A 17,824-nucleotide genomic window follows, 5' to 3' on the forward strand; every position below is an offset into this window, starting at 1 on the left:
ACCCTCTCACAGCTGCCAACACCCCGCCAATCCCAGGCACCGCTCCCGCAGCATCATCTCCCGCTTGGCACGCCCCCCACCGCGAAGTCCCGCCCACCCCCTGCGGCGTGTCGGGGGCAGCGATCATCGGGGAGCTGATTTACCGATGTCACGCGGGGCGAACCATTGCGCGGCTCGCATGCTCGGTGTACTCCGCACCTGCTGCGGCTGCTCTGTAGGGAGCTGAAGTACAGACACCCTATGGAGCTGTATGAGATAACACATCCAACGGCAAGCCCGAAACACCCGAAGGATGGAGCTTCTATGGACATGGGGGGTACAAGATGACTTCATACAGATAGTTAATATCACAAAACCAAACATCTATTAAAGGGGCGGCATCATATGATCGCTGCGTGACCCCTTTACCCACTCGTGGTGTCTCTCCCCTGCCACCTGGCTGTTTGCTTCCTCTGCCCTGTAGTCACCTCCAGCGCTGGCTGCGCTGCTTTGCTGCCCTGATTGGAGGAGGGCAGCTGCTGCAGCAGGGCTTCAACTTCTAGGGATGATAAGAAAGAAAGAAGACATTAAAGAATGCATACAAAAGCACACTGATCTATCCCCAATTGCTCCGGATTCATAAAGAATGCCAACAAATAAAAAAAGGGGGGGCAAAAAACTAAATATATAAAAAAAATTATATGTATATATATATATATATACATGGCCAACCCAAATAACGTATATTCGGACCCTGCACGATTATAATAAATACCCTTATGTATACAGGAAAAGGAGATTAATGACGTTATATATATATATATATATATATATACACACACATAAGAGTTTTTATGTATATATTACTCCAAACCTGGAGTTATCATTTAACCCTTTAGGAATCAATATATTCAACTGTAATATCCGTTTCCCTTTCCTGTAACACTAACAATCTGTTACCTTTCCTGTTGCCAAATATCACCTGTTCGATGGCAAAAGCTTTTTATTTGGTGCCATTTTTGTTGTGTATCAATTTGTAATGCGGATCAGAACCTCGCCTAACATTTTACCTGCGTTCTGAATGTCTTGAAACAGCTTGTGGTTCTTCTTCCATACTGAAGTCCAGAAGGGCACCGCAGCATGTAGATAACATACCTACAGGAACACGCAACATGTCTCGGGATACAGTAAGTAGTTCCATTGGCAAAATTGGAGAAGTCATCAACCTCTGAGCACATGCATCACATTGACCACACATACCTCTAGATTGCAAGCTCCTTTGAGCGGTGCCCTCCTCACCTGTTTCTGTAAGTTTCTATAAGTCTAGTTATTATATTATATACTATTTGTTTTGTCCTGTCTACCAATAGAATATCTTCCTGAGGACATTAAAGGCCAGAAGGTCTGTAAGAATAAGTCCATATATGAGGAAAGGTTAGAAGTTAAAGACTCGGTCCCAGTCACAGTCCTGGGGGGTGGGGGTCTTGTAAACTTTTATGTATTTTAGGCAAGTGGTGAAAACTTGCAATCCTGGGGTCCTTAGCGAAACAAAATCTATATTCATCTTTCTAAATAACTCTTGGGTTTGAAGCTGTTTGTAATATTGAGCCCAATTGTTCACCAATAAAAATGAGAAAAAAGAACAATAAAAATATTATATAATCTCATAAAAAATGTCTTGTATCTCCTTATTCACATATAAAAACACTATGACAATAAATACTAATAAACATTTACTTTTATTAAGATTGCATTTTAAAATACTTATTCGATTTAATAACTCTGTAATTAATTCAGAAGGAAAAAAAACAATCTAAAATGTTTTCAAAAATATCAAAGAGAGTATACTAGACTTGGGCGCTGGAGAAGTCTTCATGTTCGTCTTCATGTTTGGGAAAAAAATCTTCTAGGCATCTAGAGGATTTTTGGATAACTATATAGGCATTAAATTGATTAAAATTCCTATTTGAAGCAAACTTCAGACCTTTGTTATCTATACTTTTACAAGTTGAGATTAATAAAAAAAATCCCAATTGGTTCCACCATCATTTTTTTTCCTCTCCATAATCTCTGTCCCTCCTAAAACCCTCTTCTTCCAGTGGTGTTGGAGTTATATTTTGCCACCATTTTGTGTAATCATGCCTGAAAAAGGTTGTGGAGGAATTAGGCGTACCCCTTCCCACCATTATAATTAGCCAAAGCCTTAAACATATTCTTAAATGGAATTAAATTGGGATTGTTGTTATATTACATGGTGCCTCTGTTGGGATGATGGTTTTCTACCCAGATATATCCTCCTGATTTTTTTCCTGTGAAAGGATTGTTTGTGTTTACCCCAATTATTCTCCTTATTAAATCCAGAAGTGCCTCCCTTCTTAATCATTTTTGTCTCTTATTAGTGGCAATATCCCAACTGAACTCAAGACCTTTGAGATATGCAAAAAAAGACACTTATATATATATATATATATTTTTTTTACTTGCAACATACAACTGGACACTAAAGAGTTAATGTTTTTGGACTACTTGGCTATATAAAAGGACAAAAGGAGGAGAACAGGACCTGAGGAAGATCATTGATTGGGCGAAACACGTTGAACATGGAACATTTTTTCCACTAGTGTAACTAACAACCCTATGACCTTTCTCCATAATTTCCCTGGTGTGATTTCTTCAAAGGCTTTAGTATACATTATGCAGGAGCATTATAGTGCTTTCCATAGTGGAAACCTTTTATATTGCATTAGACACATGGACCAAAAACAAATTGGACACATTTTTCATGTTTGGCCCATTTGTTTTCAGACAATGACTTTAATTTCCTGCCCTTTCGGTTTGGACAACATTTAGAGGCTTTTTTGATTTGGAAATACGTTTTCATTCACTTTCATTCACGTTCTCACTCTCTCATTCTTGCTCACACTTTCTCTCTCAATGTCTTATCAGACAACTGCTTCCATGTCTTCTCTTCTCCTCACCTTGTTCTTCTCCATACATACTTCTCTTTCTCTGTGGATCCGTTTGCATTATTCTCGCCTCTTGGAATACTTCCGCAACAGGGCGGAGCCTCCACAAACACTACGAGGACAGCCTCTCCAATCAGAGTCTCCGGACCATTGCTGAACCACTCAGAAAAGGTCAGGATAACGCAGAAGGGAGCAGGGAGTAGAAGAGAAGAACAAGAACACTGAAGTGGTTGTTGAAGGTAGGAAGACACAGAGCATGTGAGAAAAAAACAAACAAACAATGAAATTCAAACAAAAATTCAGAGCTTTTGGTTAGTTTGTTCCTGCTGGATCCATGTCAGTGTGGCCAATGGACAGTCTTGGCCATAGAGTTAACTAAAACTACTTAGTTGGCTCTAACCTTAATTCCCAGCATATACTATGTTGGCTGTCACTCTACACAGGACACAATAAGTCAGCAGGGGCAAAGAAGGCCAGGGGGCATTATGTTGCTCATGGGTATTACCTTTCTAAAACCTCATTGTCAATATTAATATGCACAGTACCAGATTCTACCTTACCAGAAACCACCTTGTTATTAGTGTTTATAACCTGCATACATATTTGCTCCTACATACATCCAAGCTTTCAAATGTAGGTAGAACTCACATTAATGAGTCAATTTAAGGTAAAAAAAAAAAAAAAAGTCACAAATAACGGGAAGTAGATTGTGTGCAGTTGGAAAAACTGAATTTGCAGCGTTTAACATAATTTGATAAACAGCAGTATATGACCTCCTAAATTACCATTTATTAACAGCAGGAAGCATTTCTGAAATTGCTCTGTACACAAGATTAAGAGTTCAACGCAATCATATATCTCATATAAGGCAGGAGCTTACTGTAAATTATGCTTGTTAAGGTCATGTTTATAGTAGCTATGGTTACAGAACAATTTGATGATAGAGTTTTAATAGCGCTCACGTGGGAAATGAACATCAAATGTCAGAGCGGAATGAACAAATGATCCCGATGTGTTGTGATGGAGTGTCATGACTGAGGGTTCTGGGTTAGGTGGGAGGCTCAGAACCCTACATGAGGCAGGCTGGTTCAGACATGAACTTGCCTTGATGGAGACAAAGGTCTGCTGCAGCTTTGGTCTTTTCCTTAGGCACAGACCGGTGGAACTGGCAGACAAGACGATGAATGTGAGATCAGACAAACCAAGGTCATGTAGGATAAGGCAAAATCGCGGTACACTTAGATGTATCAACACGAAGATGGTGGATAATCAAAAGATCCAAATGGGGCGCCAAATCAGGGACATGAGGGAATCCCACACCCCCAAAGAAGGTGTCCTATTGGCAAACCTGAAAACGTGGGGTATATTCATCAGCATATGAACAGATCTGGAGTTAATGTACCTAGTCACTGCTGACACCCACGGGAAGTTCACTCGAGGTGCACCTCCTGCTGGCTGATCACATGTATTGCGACCATCAACGGAGGGCTATGGAGCCGTGCTTGCTGATCAAAGTGTGATCGGCATAGACAGATCAGGATACAATAATTACAATTTATTATTCATAATAATGTTATCGTGATGTCACCATGACATCAATGGCACCAATAGTTATAAAGAATATGGGGTCATATGAACAGTATGGATGTGACCTCCTGAAACATAAAAAATATGTATGTGGGGCATAACTGTATCTATCTGGAGACATTGCTGAACATAAATTGGTCATTACTCAGCAGTGGCACCTACAGTATATAAGGAATTTTAACCCTTAGGTCATGGAAACACCTGGGCCTGAAGGGGTTAAAGAAGTCGGAAACATTAAAATATTCTTTCCGCTATGCCCCTTCTACCTACAACAAATTGATGTAAATAATTATTTAATTTATCTATTGGTTTCAAGCACACGACTGAACGTTCTGACTGGCGCAGCAAACTTCACTTTATACATCCAGCACCACTGCTTTTGGATGAGTGACTGGCGGTTAGTAGAGTCAGCTAATCCTTCACCAGACATTTAATAATTAGATATAAATAAAGGCCAAGCGACAAAATGGAAAGCAGGAGTGGACATAACAGGAGGGGGGACTACAGCTGCCAAAATATCTAAAACCTCTGTTCATTAAGCGACACTTTGAATAAACTGGAAATCTATTACAAATAAACTCACTCCATGCATAATCTTAAACGATCAGCAAGGAAAGAGAAAATGTATCACTCACTTTATCATGGATTTGCAGCAAATTATATAAACAAAAGTGCAAGAAGTCCAACAATTTAACATTTTTAACATTAACGTAACATTTTTTTAAAGACAATCAGATGGTACCCTGGAACAATCTTATCTGTGTGTGTATATATATATATATATATATATATATATATATATTATTTTTCTTCTTCTTATTATTATTTTTTCTTTTTCTTTTCATAAAGAAACTAGGGTTGCCACATTTTCCGGAAAAATACAGAAACATTTCTCCAAAATATTGCAATGGCAGCAACCTCAGTGGTAACTTGAATATTGTGCCTAGTATGAGAAAAATACCGTACATTTTTAAAATTATTATGCTGTTTTGGGTTTTGTTTGCTGCTTTTTCTTATAGTGAAAATATGTTTACATATGAGCCATTTGTATGTGTTCTGGCTCTGTTATCTAAGCCCAGCCTACTAGACAAATACCTGTGTATCATGCTGCCTTGCGGAAAACAACAGAGTGGCTCAGTCTTAATCATCCTGCCTGTCACTCTGACTAATGAAAGTCTATGGAGAAAAGGATTCCCTTGTACAATATGGACTTTAGAATAAATTGACTTTATTGGAACAAAATGAGATAAAAAGAAGTATATTTTTAATGTGACTTCCCCTTCGGAAGTGAAAGCAGACAGGCTTTACTGATCATACCTTGTAAGATAGTTTTCTATTCACATTTGATAGAGATCAAGAACAGCCACTATGATTTTTTGTAGAAAACAAGGCTAGTTGCGAATTCAATAAGCATGATGGTTAGGCTGCTTTAGCTCTGGCAAAGTTATTATGATTTAAGGTGGACTAGCGGCGAATCACAAAAAGATCTACAAAAATAGCCAGCTCAAAAATAGGATTGAAGACTCGGGAAAGGTCAAAAGTCAGAAAAACCACAATCAGACCAGGGACAGGGAAGCGTCCAGAGCGATGCCTGTATTCACACACTACATATCATTTCTTAGTTGGTAGGAACGTTGACAGCTGGAATTAGAGTAAACTGAAATATACCGTAAAGCGATGGAGAAAAGATAACCTAGAACAATAACCAAGAATTAGTCGGCGACTGAAGGACATGCATGAACATGGAGATCCCTAAAATGATCATAACATTGACAGTGCATTGGCAACCATTGTATGCCCATAGGCTGTGATTTACTTTTATATGACATAAAACACTCAATCCTGATTGTACTGTGAAAGTTGTATTAAAAATGACAGAAATGGTTCAGATATCTAACAAAGGGCTTTTTGAGGACAGCGTAGCATAAGATAGGGCACTCTGGTCTTTATTTCATTCATACATTATTACCATTCCTTACAAAGTATGTAAGCTTTTTAGCAACGTTGCTAGGAAACTATAAATATTAACAACCATTCTTGCAATGGATACACCTGCTGATAAATTAAGAATTCTTCCACCACAAACCTAAATTTGGCATTATTACGGAAAGATGTTCATCTTTGTAAGTTAATTAGTTATTTTTCAAGCTGACATTCTAAGAAGGGCTTCACTTTTTTCAGTTATTAGATTGATATGTATTACCTGCATGGATTATGTATTTATTATAAAGCTCAAATAATCTATTAGGGGCTTTCAATCCTGAGGTTATTCTAAGACAAACCATTAAAAGGTTTAATCTATGTTAGTCAGTCTCTCAAGGTAAGATCACAGGAGAGGAAACTAATAAAATTTAATTGGTTACCAGATACTTCACAAGGTAGTATAATGTGCAGCACTGGCATCTTCTTCAGGCTGACCCAACATTTAATGGACCCCCTGATAATGGCATACAAGAGGGCCAAAGATTTGAGGGACAAACCAATTCACAGTATCAAATGTAATGATGTAATATCAACTAAGACTTTTTTGCACCCATGTACTTGCTCATAAATACCACATAAGAGAATACCTCAGTTATCAATCTAAGTACGTTGTGTACTATAATTATATGTATAAGAGACTACTTGAGGTTTAACGGAGTTGTTTGGGTGTTGTTAACCCTCATATATAGGGTATTGATGTTTACATGATAGTCTATGTTATGTATAACAGTATCATATTGATGGCTTAAAATGTTAGAGTGTTTAAATGCATGTTAACAATTTCTAAATGTTATAACAATTGTTTACATTGTTTAATATTGTAAACAGAATACTGTGATATTATACTGTGTTTTGTCTATAAAGTTTGTTGTACGCATGCGCGATAACATCGCATGGTCATGGCAACTCTCAGATCGGGAGGTGCCATAATGTTGATGACTTTTGGTGACCGGTACACTTTAGGGGGAAAGGCGAATGTTAAAATGAAAGAACTAAATTTCTTGTATATAGCAGGTAATCGTGGACATTGTCAGATTGTAAGCGGTGTGAGAATGAGATGGGGCAGGGGTGTTCTGCTAAAGCTCAGGAGCTTGTTTTGTTGGTCAACTTGAAGAATGCATTAAAGGTACTTGACTCTTCGTTGTAGAACATGCATCAGACACTGAAGTGTCAGTTTACTACAACATATATATATGTTGCAATAATAACCTATTAATGCTTTTTAAGTTTTATATGTGTGGTTATGCTACCTAAGTGTAGGTAAGATAATGTGACACTTGGTCCTGTGTTCTGTAGTGGTGAAAAAAATATTAGAAAAAATTCCAAAGAATACAACATACAAAAGTCATTGAGTCCAGCCTTGGTCAGAGCGACACTTCCGTTTTCTGGAGGAGCTAGGGAGCAGGGCTTAGGTTATTTTGTAATTGGGTAGGATATAGTGTACTTTAGTTATATAATGTACTATATAAAGGGATTTGCTGGAGTCTACGTGGAGATTGTTGTAGCTATTTAGGGCTACAGAACACTCTGATACGCTCATACCCACCAAACATTCTGAGTTCCGAGAAAGCAAGGACTTCGGTGGAACAGAGAAAGAGGCCTTTGTGTTCCAAAAAGGGACTGACCCACCTAAAGAGATAAAAGTTCTGTGCTTGCGTAAAATGAAGACTGCTGGTTTCAGCAGAGAGAAGAAATAGAAGTGCCTCCAGTAAAATGAGGATAAGCGTATGAAGCGCTGTCCTCTCGAAGAGAGACAGTTAAGATGTGAGGAATGTGAAAAGTGGGCAGGGGGTGGATAATTTTGGTGACGGCAGAGAGTGTTAGCGCTGGGCATATCCCCAGAATAGCATCAGCAGTATATATGGTCATGCTCCAGCAGCACAGATCACATTCACTGGCCTCACACTGACAGTTCTGCTCAGAGACTAAAGCTCACTCCGAGACATGCTGCAGCTTCCATTAAATATTTACACAGTCACTAATCCCATGTTATTCTGGAGAATATCTGGCTATAAGTATTACGTGATTGTTACGCAAAGAGATGCCACACACAGATATACCGTGTCTTTGGATTACTATAAATATGCACGGGATAGTGAGTCACTTGTACATGGAGTGCACTTGATTTCTGGGATTTGCTGTTCCACTGAAATGAACCAGGCCTACCTCTCACTTGTTTTATTAAACATAGAAAAACTGCATGTTTATTATGTCTCTGACTGTCTCCAATATTATTGCTATGTGCATCAGGCATATCTGAAACAGAGTGTATTTCTTTACGGTTTGAATGCGTGGGCCATAGTTGACCTAAAGCCCAAGACTGCTTCTTCAAACTTATCGCACAGCATGGGAATATGTATATGCATTACAGGGCTCCTACACGTATAGATTATGCTATATAACACTTGAGCAGGGCAGAGTCTCCAGGGGTGAGGAAGGGGGTTTGATTGCACTCACTGCACGTTCATTCTTCATAGCATATTAATACATTAGATTTAAAATTTAGCTACAAAATTCTGAGCAACAGTGTAACAAAAATATTGGGTAACCAGCATGAAACATCAGAGTAAGCTCCAGATATATATTAAGTGATAGTAACACATCAAGGGATTTAACACAGTACACGAGGAAGCTTACTTCAAAGGAGATATGTTGGAACAATAGGTCATAATCAAAAGGTAGAGGAGCAGAGGCTTAGATGCAATGTAAGGAAGTTTTATTTTCACCGAGAGGTTGGCAGATAACTGGAACAGCAGAAATGACAGAGGTTAATACCGTGAAGAATGTTAAACATGCAGGGGATAGGGATATTACTATCCGGAATCAAAGGCGAGACCAAATTCTGATTACGGTTTGAATCTTTACATCAGGAAACACTAGATCAGGCAGACTAGACGGAACAAATTGTTCTTACATGCCGTCATATTCTTTGTTTCTGGTCGTGTCAGTTTCTTGACATTGGTGGCCCTTTTTGAATAATACCCCCAACTTTGCAGAATGGTTTTGTGTGAAGCACTCCACAGAGCTGCTAGGTCTCTACGGCGTGACCTTGCCCACTCACCTGTTAGTAGGCTAGCAGCCAGATTCAATATTAAACCCAGCCACTGAGGAAGAACACATTACTAGTGTAGAAGACCTGCTAGTGTTGCCTGGGTAAATCAGGGAGGACTTGAATTGGCTTCTTCTGCAAGTAGGGCCAAACTAGCCCTGCATAAAGTATAGTTACTGCGTTACTTTTCTTGAATTACATTTTATCTATTCAACCAAGTTCATGAAAGGCCCTTTTTTGCAGGAGAAAAACACCGGGTTGGATTTTAATAATTAAAACCGATATAAAGGATCATTTTTCACTTCTTAAAAGATTCATACTGCACCTGTAGCCAGCTCAAAAGTTGTTCTGGAATGATGGAGTGGGAAAAGTAGCTAACTTTCTAAGAGTTACTGCTGCAGGATAAATCCTTTATAAATATATTGTGTCCTTATGTTTTGGAGCATATATTATTCTCTAAGTAAAAAAAAATATACAGAAAGGGGAGCGCACAACCTAAAAAGCATCAAAGACATAAATACCCAGATTGCCAGGTGGCTCTCTAGAATAATAATGACCCATAAATACACAAAACAAAGTAAGAATTCAGTGCATACCCAACAGATACCCAGCAGGCATAAATAATAGGGATTCCTTCCCACTATATAGCCACATATTGCCTATCCCGTCACAACTTCAAAGTACCCCAAGTTTGGCAAGTCCTATCTAATTTTTCACAGCTATTTTACTTACCAAGGAGCTGAATCAGTGGGACTGCCCTGCATTTCAACCCAAATGAGACTCTCAAGCAATCTAAAGCCTTCTCTGGGCACCATTAATGTGGAACCTCTGAGGCAGGTGGGGAAGTTTCACCCAAGGTTTGGTCAGAACCTACAAATATACACAGCAAAAAAAAATACAGAAAGGCGATCGCACAACTATACCTAAGCATAAATATCGGGGATTCCATTACACCCAATGGCCACCTGTTGTTTAGCCCGCCACTATGCCACTTGCTTGAGAGTCTCATTTGGGTTAACATGCAATGCAGTCCCACTGATTCAGCTCCTTAGTAAGCAAGACAGCCATGTAAAATAACATAGGACCCACCAAACTTGGGGTACCTTGACTATTTTGAATAGTATTCACTGGGTATGCGCTAAATGATTGCGTTAAGTAAAACACTGCCAACTTGTTGGGCCCACAGTGCACCAGGAGGCCTGCCAAAAGATCTTGGGTTATATTAAGCTACTGAATGAGAAATGTATTGTATTGCAGGTAGAACGTCAACAATACATGCAAGGGAAAACGAAACAAGGATAAACACTAGAAAACTTTTCGGCATGGTTTGTAACTATGCGTTTGGTCATAGATTAGGGGAAGTCACCAGTGGTCTACTGGGATTAAGTACAGGATGTTACCAACATATTGAATCCTACGGACTGTGACGTGCTTTGTTATTGAATGTTTTGATTTTGTGTGAATTGTTTTGGATGTGTAAACATATCTGTAATGGAGAATCCAGCCCAGTAGTCTCTTGGGGGTAGCCAAATGGTAGTATAAGCTGAAAAAACCCACAATCACATCGTATTACAATTTTACGATTTACTTTTATATAATTATCCTTTTCTTGGATAATTCTTCTTTCCTACATTCTATCCCTTGGTACCATTTTTTTTTGTTAATTTCAAAAGACCGACTTAACTAGATTTATCCTGAACTTTAATAGAGTAGCATTATCTAAGCTGCAGACTGGTAGTATATCAGATGGAACTGGACATCCATTTCAGATCAAATGGAAGGCTTTGTGGACTGTTGGGTTGCAACAGTAGTAGAAAATAAAAACCATAATCAGATTTATCAAAGAAAATATTTTTATATTAGTATTTCCTAGTTATAAGCCAGCCCTTAATGAGTATAAACTCAAAGAATGCATAATTCTTGCATAATTCTTGCATTTGGTACAAGTGTAACCAAGGGGATGACCCTGAATAGCAGAGCTCCTTAACAAAAAGTAAAACAAGTGAAAATTACAAACAGTTGGAGATGGAGAAGTGGCGATGGGGAAGCGGAGACACGGAGGTGGTTATCAGAGAAGGTAGAGGTGAGAGAGCAAAAAATATTTTGTTTCTGAAGAAAAACCCTCATTTTTTTGGGATTTCATCCAAACCAAAAGGGCAGGAAACGAAATTTGTTGTCCGAAAATGAATGGCCCAAAAATCGTCTCTGACGATCGTGCACAAGTCTAGTATTTAATTTATACAAGTAAATTATCATGTACCCAATAATATTATGTCGATAATAAGGAAAATCAATATAGATTTATTTGCCCAACAGAATGTGGCATCTTATCTTGAAATCAACATATTTCATAGAAACAGCGCGTCAGAGTGCCTCAGACGTCCCTTCCTTAGATGGAAACGCAAATCAGCGATTTTAATCATTACAAAACATGCACATAGTCGAAGGTTTAAAGTATATTTTACTGTTATTTTAGCTGCTCTAACAGTAAAAGGAAAAATTGTGATTTCTGTTTGGCCATTTTTAGCATGTTTAGAAACACAGAGACATCTTGTGGCCGTATCTACTAAATGCAGCCATCCTTTTAAACTGATGGAGAAGCAGAATCCGCATTTAGCTCCTACATCCATTTAGTTATGTGTAGACTTTGTGACTAAAGCACCGCTTTCAATACTTTTCCATTGTATTGTCGTGACCAAGCCTGGGGTGGCCATAGGGAATACAAGGGCCCCTATTCAGCTGCAGGGAGTCTATAATCAAATACATTTCCAGCAGCCAGTATATGTATCGTCTCCACTACAAGCAGGGGGGTCATTTTTACCAAATCCTATACATTACGATTCTATGCAGTAAATGAATATATGAATGCGGGGACGTCTCCCGCGTCTCTCCTAAAACGTATTTATAAACCCCCTTATTCTGCTAATAAAACATTCCTCCTGTCAGGGCGGCTGGCAGGCCGGGGCCGGTGCTGATCACGTGTTTCTATGCACTTCATCTCCCAGAATGCTTTGCTCCCGCAGGCGAGGCAGCGACACGGTACTGCGAGGAGACGGCTGCTGCTGAGCATCTCTCTCCGGCAGACATGGCCGAGCAGACAGACATCCTTCCCGCCGGGAAACCGAGCGCCGGGGACAAGCTGATCCTCTATCACTGGACGCACTCATTCACCTCCCAGAAGGTGAGCGCTGGCTCGGGCTTCAGCACCTGGACAGCTCACCGCGAGGCTGGAGCCCGGAGGAGGGGGGCGTGGTCACATGGCATTTTATTGGGTGTCAATTAAGCTGTATTCAGTGAGAATCCGTACTATGTGGTGTGTGTGTGTCGCATGACCCGGTCCCGTGTACAGATGTGTGTACATGGACACATACAACAAGGGGGAGGTATGTTTCACTGATGGAGGCTTTTTCTGCCTATCGTCACACCCACATCTCGCTGGTAAAGAATACCGGGACTCGGTGGCCAGGGTGGGGAGTGCAGATGGGTGTTGTTTTTTGTGTCCATGCTGCTATGACTGTAATGTGTCATGCTGTGCACAGGGTGCTCTGGGAGGTTCCCCGTGTGATTACTTTTGCTAAGGTTTGGGCCCTAAAGGTACTGAAGAGGTTGGGGGAATGTGACAGGAATCTGGGCTGTCACACGAAATCTTCCCATCAGGCATGACCCATCAGGTTTATTCTCCAAGGTTCTTTTATCCTCCTCCCAGAGCATACCTTCTATATGGCCCCCTGGCCACTGAGTTACATGGCCCTACCTCGTGTGTCTTGCCACAAAGGATACAACGGTAGTGAAAATCAGTTTTTTATTGTAAGAGACATGAAATGTCTGGGAGTTATGAATGCAAAACAAATAAGGTCCAGTAGTCGTAGAGTTACACAGGTAGCCACGTGAGTACACTATGGGTAGCCATATGAGTGCACTGTGGGTAGCCGTATGAGTGCACTGTGGGTAGCCGTATGAGTGCACTGTGGGTAGCCGTGTGAGTGCACTGTGGGTAGCCGTATGAGTACACTGTTAATGGATATACTAAGATTACATCACGTCAAAGGCACCCTAGAAAACCAAGCATGTTATTGAGTTGTATAAATTCCCAAGGATGTTAATTTATTCCTCGGTTGAGCATTTGCTTCCCTTGCAGGTACGACTAGTTATAGCAGAAAAATCACTGAAGTGTGAGGAACATGATGTGAGTCTTCCCTTGAGTGAACATAATGAGCCATGGTTTATGCGCTTGAACCCTTCCGGAGAAGTTCCAGTGCTAGTTCACGGAGAAACTATCATTTGTGAAGCTACGCAAATAATAGACTATCTGGAGCACACGTTCAGAGATGGTAATTTCTTTTTTAATGTGTTTCCAAATACTTTTCTGCACGACAGATTGACCTAAACAATATTCCGTAGTAGTGCCGGGTGACCACATTTTGCCGTATTTTGTTATACATAGCGTAAATATGTATACATTCATTCAAATATTTACAGGATGTGAATTCCAGATATATTTCTTGCAAATGAACAGTTCTCAAATCACACTTTTCTAAAAAAAATAATCATCGTTTGGTGTTATTTTACACATATCTGAAACAAAAGTTTTAATATATATTTCTATATTCCATTCACAGAAAACACTCTCAAGCTAATGCCACAAGAGGGTAGCATGTATTATCCCAGAGTGCAACACTACAGAGAGTTACTCGACTCGCTACCCATGGATGCCTATACGCATGGCTGCATTCTACATCCGGAACTAACCGTGGACTCCATGATACCAGCGTACGCAACCTCAAGAATTCGCAGTACGTATATGACCCGGTCTAATGATGCGCTCACTCACACATGGACATAAGAACCACCCATTGTGGGGAGCTCAAATAGATGTATTTTGTTACACATGATGAATGTGAATACACAAAGGGCTTTATTCGCTAAATCAGTACATTGCATGTGCTTTGCTCCAATGGAAGACCTCTTCTGTGGTCCAATGTTTTGCTCCACTGCTTGGAATCAATGAGAACAGGGAATGCTTGCTGAGCCAGCTCTGAAGCTGACTGATGTTAAGTAGACCACGTGACAGGAGAGGCTGAACACCTTCTGCACGGCACATAGCTGGGAGGTGGTAAAAGGGGCAAATGCATGTAGACACGTTCTACAGAATCCTCCCATGCATTTGCAGTTGGAACAAAAAAGGCACACACTTAGTGGAAATCAGAAATGCATTAAATGCATACAGAAGCCTCCTATGATCGTTTTAACTTCATCAGGGTCGGGCTTAAAATTGCAACCGGCCTGTCAAGACTGTAACAGAAAAGTGTGAAATGCAAGCAGAATGCTGGGTTTTATAGCTGGGGGCATTCGTTGTAAGAGGAAAGCGCTTATGCATCTTTACAGATCTCGCCTAGAGTGGAGCGTTCAGAAAAGAGGATTACAGGATGAATGTTTTTTTTACCAAAAATATATCAAGACTGAAGGATCTCAATGTGTATAGCTTGGAGAAGAGATGTGATAGAAATATTGAAATACATAAAGGGATCCAACAATTAAGGATGTATAGTTCAAAGGAGAAGACATTTTGAGACTAGAGGTAATAGTCCAAAAATAGAGGGTTGCTGAGTGGGTGGTAGATGAGTTTATCAGCCTCCCAGCCGGCGTTGTAGAGGTTAAAGCAGTGAGGCAACTGAAACATGCTTGGGTATCGCGGTGAATATGAGGCAAGACCAAGGACCAAAAAGGTTTGAGGCTTTTACAGCAGGACGAAAATGGACAGATGAGCCGATCTATCTGGTATCTCATTCTGTTTGTCGATGTTTCCAAAGACTGAACAGATGGAATGCTGGATTGATAGTAGGCCAAATCCCTGATGCTAACTAAATGTGATGCTTTCTCTATATGCAGCTCAGATCGGTAATACTGAGTCTGAGCTCAAGAAGCTTGCCCAAGAAAACCCAGATCTAGAAGACGCCTACATAGCCAAACAAAAGCGACTAAAGGTATGACTTTCTGATCCATCAAAGGAGTTTTAACGTGTGCTATATGAAACATACAGTTGCTGTGCATGTATTGCAATAGATAAATCTGTAATTGTTCAGTAAAGTGTTATTTTTTTATAGGGCTGGCAGCATGTTGCATGCATGAACTACTGCACATACTCAACAAACAGGTGCTTTAACCCTTTCAGTGTCAACCATGCATAAGATGTGGTTTGCAAAGTGGACCTATAATGCCAACTTTTTTTGGTCTGTAGTGGCGTTACCCTCAGCTGTTCAGTGTTCCCCTACATTTCCTACAGCATTCTCATTTTGCTTGCTGTCTCTTGTTAAAGATCAAACAAAAAGAGAAGAACAGCTCTTTAGTTATATTATTTGGATTGGCATATCCTGAGAAATACTGGGGAAATGTGTTTTCTTGTTTTGTTTTATTTATGTCTTTACATGTGGTGCACAGTCCATAAGGTCACATAACCATTTTCCCCTCACAGCAACTAATGCCTCCAGCTTTAAAACCCTGCACTCTGCTTGCTTTAAACTAGGCATCCATGGATAGTTTAACTTATCATGGGAAATATATACGGTATATATATATATATATATATATATATATATATATAGTATTCAATGTGTGTAGATTTATATATGTGTGTGTGTGTGTATATATATATATATATCTATCTATCTATCTATATATATATATATATATATATATATACACACTATACTGTGCATAGGAATTACCCCAATGTGGGTGTGCAGTTAGCCCTATATATCCTCAATAATTATGTATGACCACAAAATGTAAAAAAAGATTTTACCATACTATATTAAACTGGATAGTTACCATTAGTAGTGAACTTATAAAATAGTCATACTTTGATAAGGCTAAATGTTAAGAATCTTCTAAGCTAGAAAAATATAAGTCAAGCTAGATAATTATAATTCAAATTCTTAGTAAGTTATGGTGATTGTACACTAGACAATTGTGAATAACATCCCTTTCAAAACTAAATGTTCCTGAATAATTTTTATCACCGATACTTTATTCTGTATTTTGTAGACTAAATTGATGGACCATGATAACATAAAATACTTGAAAAAAATACTCGACGAGCTAGAAAAGGTCTTGGATCAGGTTGAGACTGAACTGCAGAGACGAATTGAGGAAACACCGGGTAAGCTGTATTTTTACAAAGCTTTATGTGGCAGCTTATGTGTTAAAAGTCACAGCCTTTAGCCTATTTAATAAGAACAGCGTAAATGATATCCAGAGATTCCAGTATCAGATGGACAAATTCGCTAGGGCTAAAAGTACTGATGCAGCTGGATTCAGTCAAACATGCTTTGTTACCGTGTGTTTGAGACAGCAGTATAAATACATAAAGATGGATCTCATGGTTTTTGTATCGTTAATTAATTTGTGTCTTGTCATTTCTCTTGGATATAGATGAAGGCAAGGAGTCATGGCTTTGTGGACAGTTTTTTAGTCTGGCAGATGTTTCTTTAGCTGTAACCTTACATCGACTGAAGTTTCTTGGTTTTGCAAGAAGAAACTGGGGTAACGGGAAGCGCCCTAATTTGGAGATGTATTATGAGCGTATCCTTCAAAGAAAGACTTTTAGCAGTTTACTAGGAAATGTTAACAATATCCTAATTTCTGCTGTGTTACCAACTGCGTTCCGCGTGGCCAAGAAGCGCGCACCTTCTTTCCTGGGATCCACTCTGGTAGTGGGAGTGCTTGCAGGGGCTGGTTATGTTTTATTCATGTGTGTTAGAAAAAGACTGTTCAATATGTTCTTATCAATTAAGGCAAAGCATTTTTTTTAGTCTCTTCCAATTATCTGTGGTGTAAAGTTACATCATATCTAGGCTCCTCTCTTTAGATAGAATGCGGATTGCTTAAAAATGTGTCCCAGACTTGAAGTGAAATACTTATCATTGTGCTCTTACAATAAATATGAGACATTCCAGAAATGATATTTGTAGCTCTGTTTCCTTTACCAGAAAATAACGAAATACAAATATAAGGTAACTTTGTCTTGACGCGACAAAATTGGTTCAGGTAAATTGCATCATGTAGGATTCTAAGACTAATGTCTGCTAGAATTTGTGTTTTTACCATGTCATGTCAACAATTAAGGGAGATCAGTGGGTATAGCTAAATGGAAGTTCCACCTACATTTGTCCATGCTGGCTGCCTCATTATGATGGACAACTCAGTTTCTTTTGTAGCAAACGCACATCTTTAATATTTGTGCGGATTGACACCTTTAGAG

At 39.4% G+C, this 17,824-nt stretch overlaps 1 protein-coding gene across 2 annotated transcripts; it reads left to right on the plus strand.

Annotated features, from left to right (window-relative positions):
* Nucleotides 1-12,588: 12,588 nt before the first annotated feature.
* On the plus strand, nucleotides 12,589-17,522 carry GDAP1 (ganglioside induced differentiation associated protein 1). 2 transcript variants are annotated; one of them, XM_053466807.1, is made up of 6 exons: nucleotides 12,589-12,745; nucleotides 13,703-13,895; nucleotides 14,184-14,357; nucleotides 15,454-15,548; nucleotides 16,609-16,723; nucleotides 16,996-17,522. In XM_053466807.1, exons 1-6 carry the CDS (start codon nucleotides 12,650-12,652, stop codon nucleotides 17,373-17,375), a joined length of 1,053 nt encoding a protein of 350 aa, XP_053322782.1. In that variant the 5' UTR covers nucleotides 12,589-12,649; the 3' UTR covers nucleotides 17,376-17,522. The 2 variants fall into 2 exon arrangements, with proteins under 2 accessions (XP_053322782.1, XP_053322783.1); XM_053466808.1 differs by lacking the exon at nucleotides 13,703-13,895 and having other exon boundaries at nucleotides 12,611-12,745.
* The last annotated feature ends 302 nt before the right edge of the window (nucleotides 17,523-17,824 follow it).

This window comes from Spea bombifrons, chromosome 5, assembly GCF_027358695.1.
Source record: "Spea bombifrons isolate aSpeBom1 chromosome 5, aSpeBom1.2.pri, whole genome shotgun sequence".
Classification (NCBI taxonomy): domain Eukaryota; kingdom Metazoa; phylum Chordata; class Amphibia; order Anura; family Pelobatidae; genus Spea; species Spea bombifrons.

Excerpts from the sequence above, each read along its gene's own strand:
- GDAP1 (XM_053466807.1), top strand. The coding sequence starts at position 12,650 with ATGGCCGAGCAGACAGACATCCTTCCCGCCGGGAAACCGAGCGCCGGG. Across the intron at positions 14,358-15,453 it reads CGCAACCTCAAGAATTCGCA|CTCAGATCGGTAATACTGAG; the intron begins GTACGTATATGA and ends CTCTATATGCAG. Across the intron at positions 16,724-16,995 it reads ACGAATTGAGGAAACACCGG|ATGAAGGCAAGGAGTCATGG; the intron begins GTAAGCTGTATT and ends TCTTGGATATAG.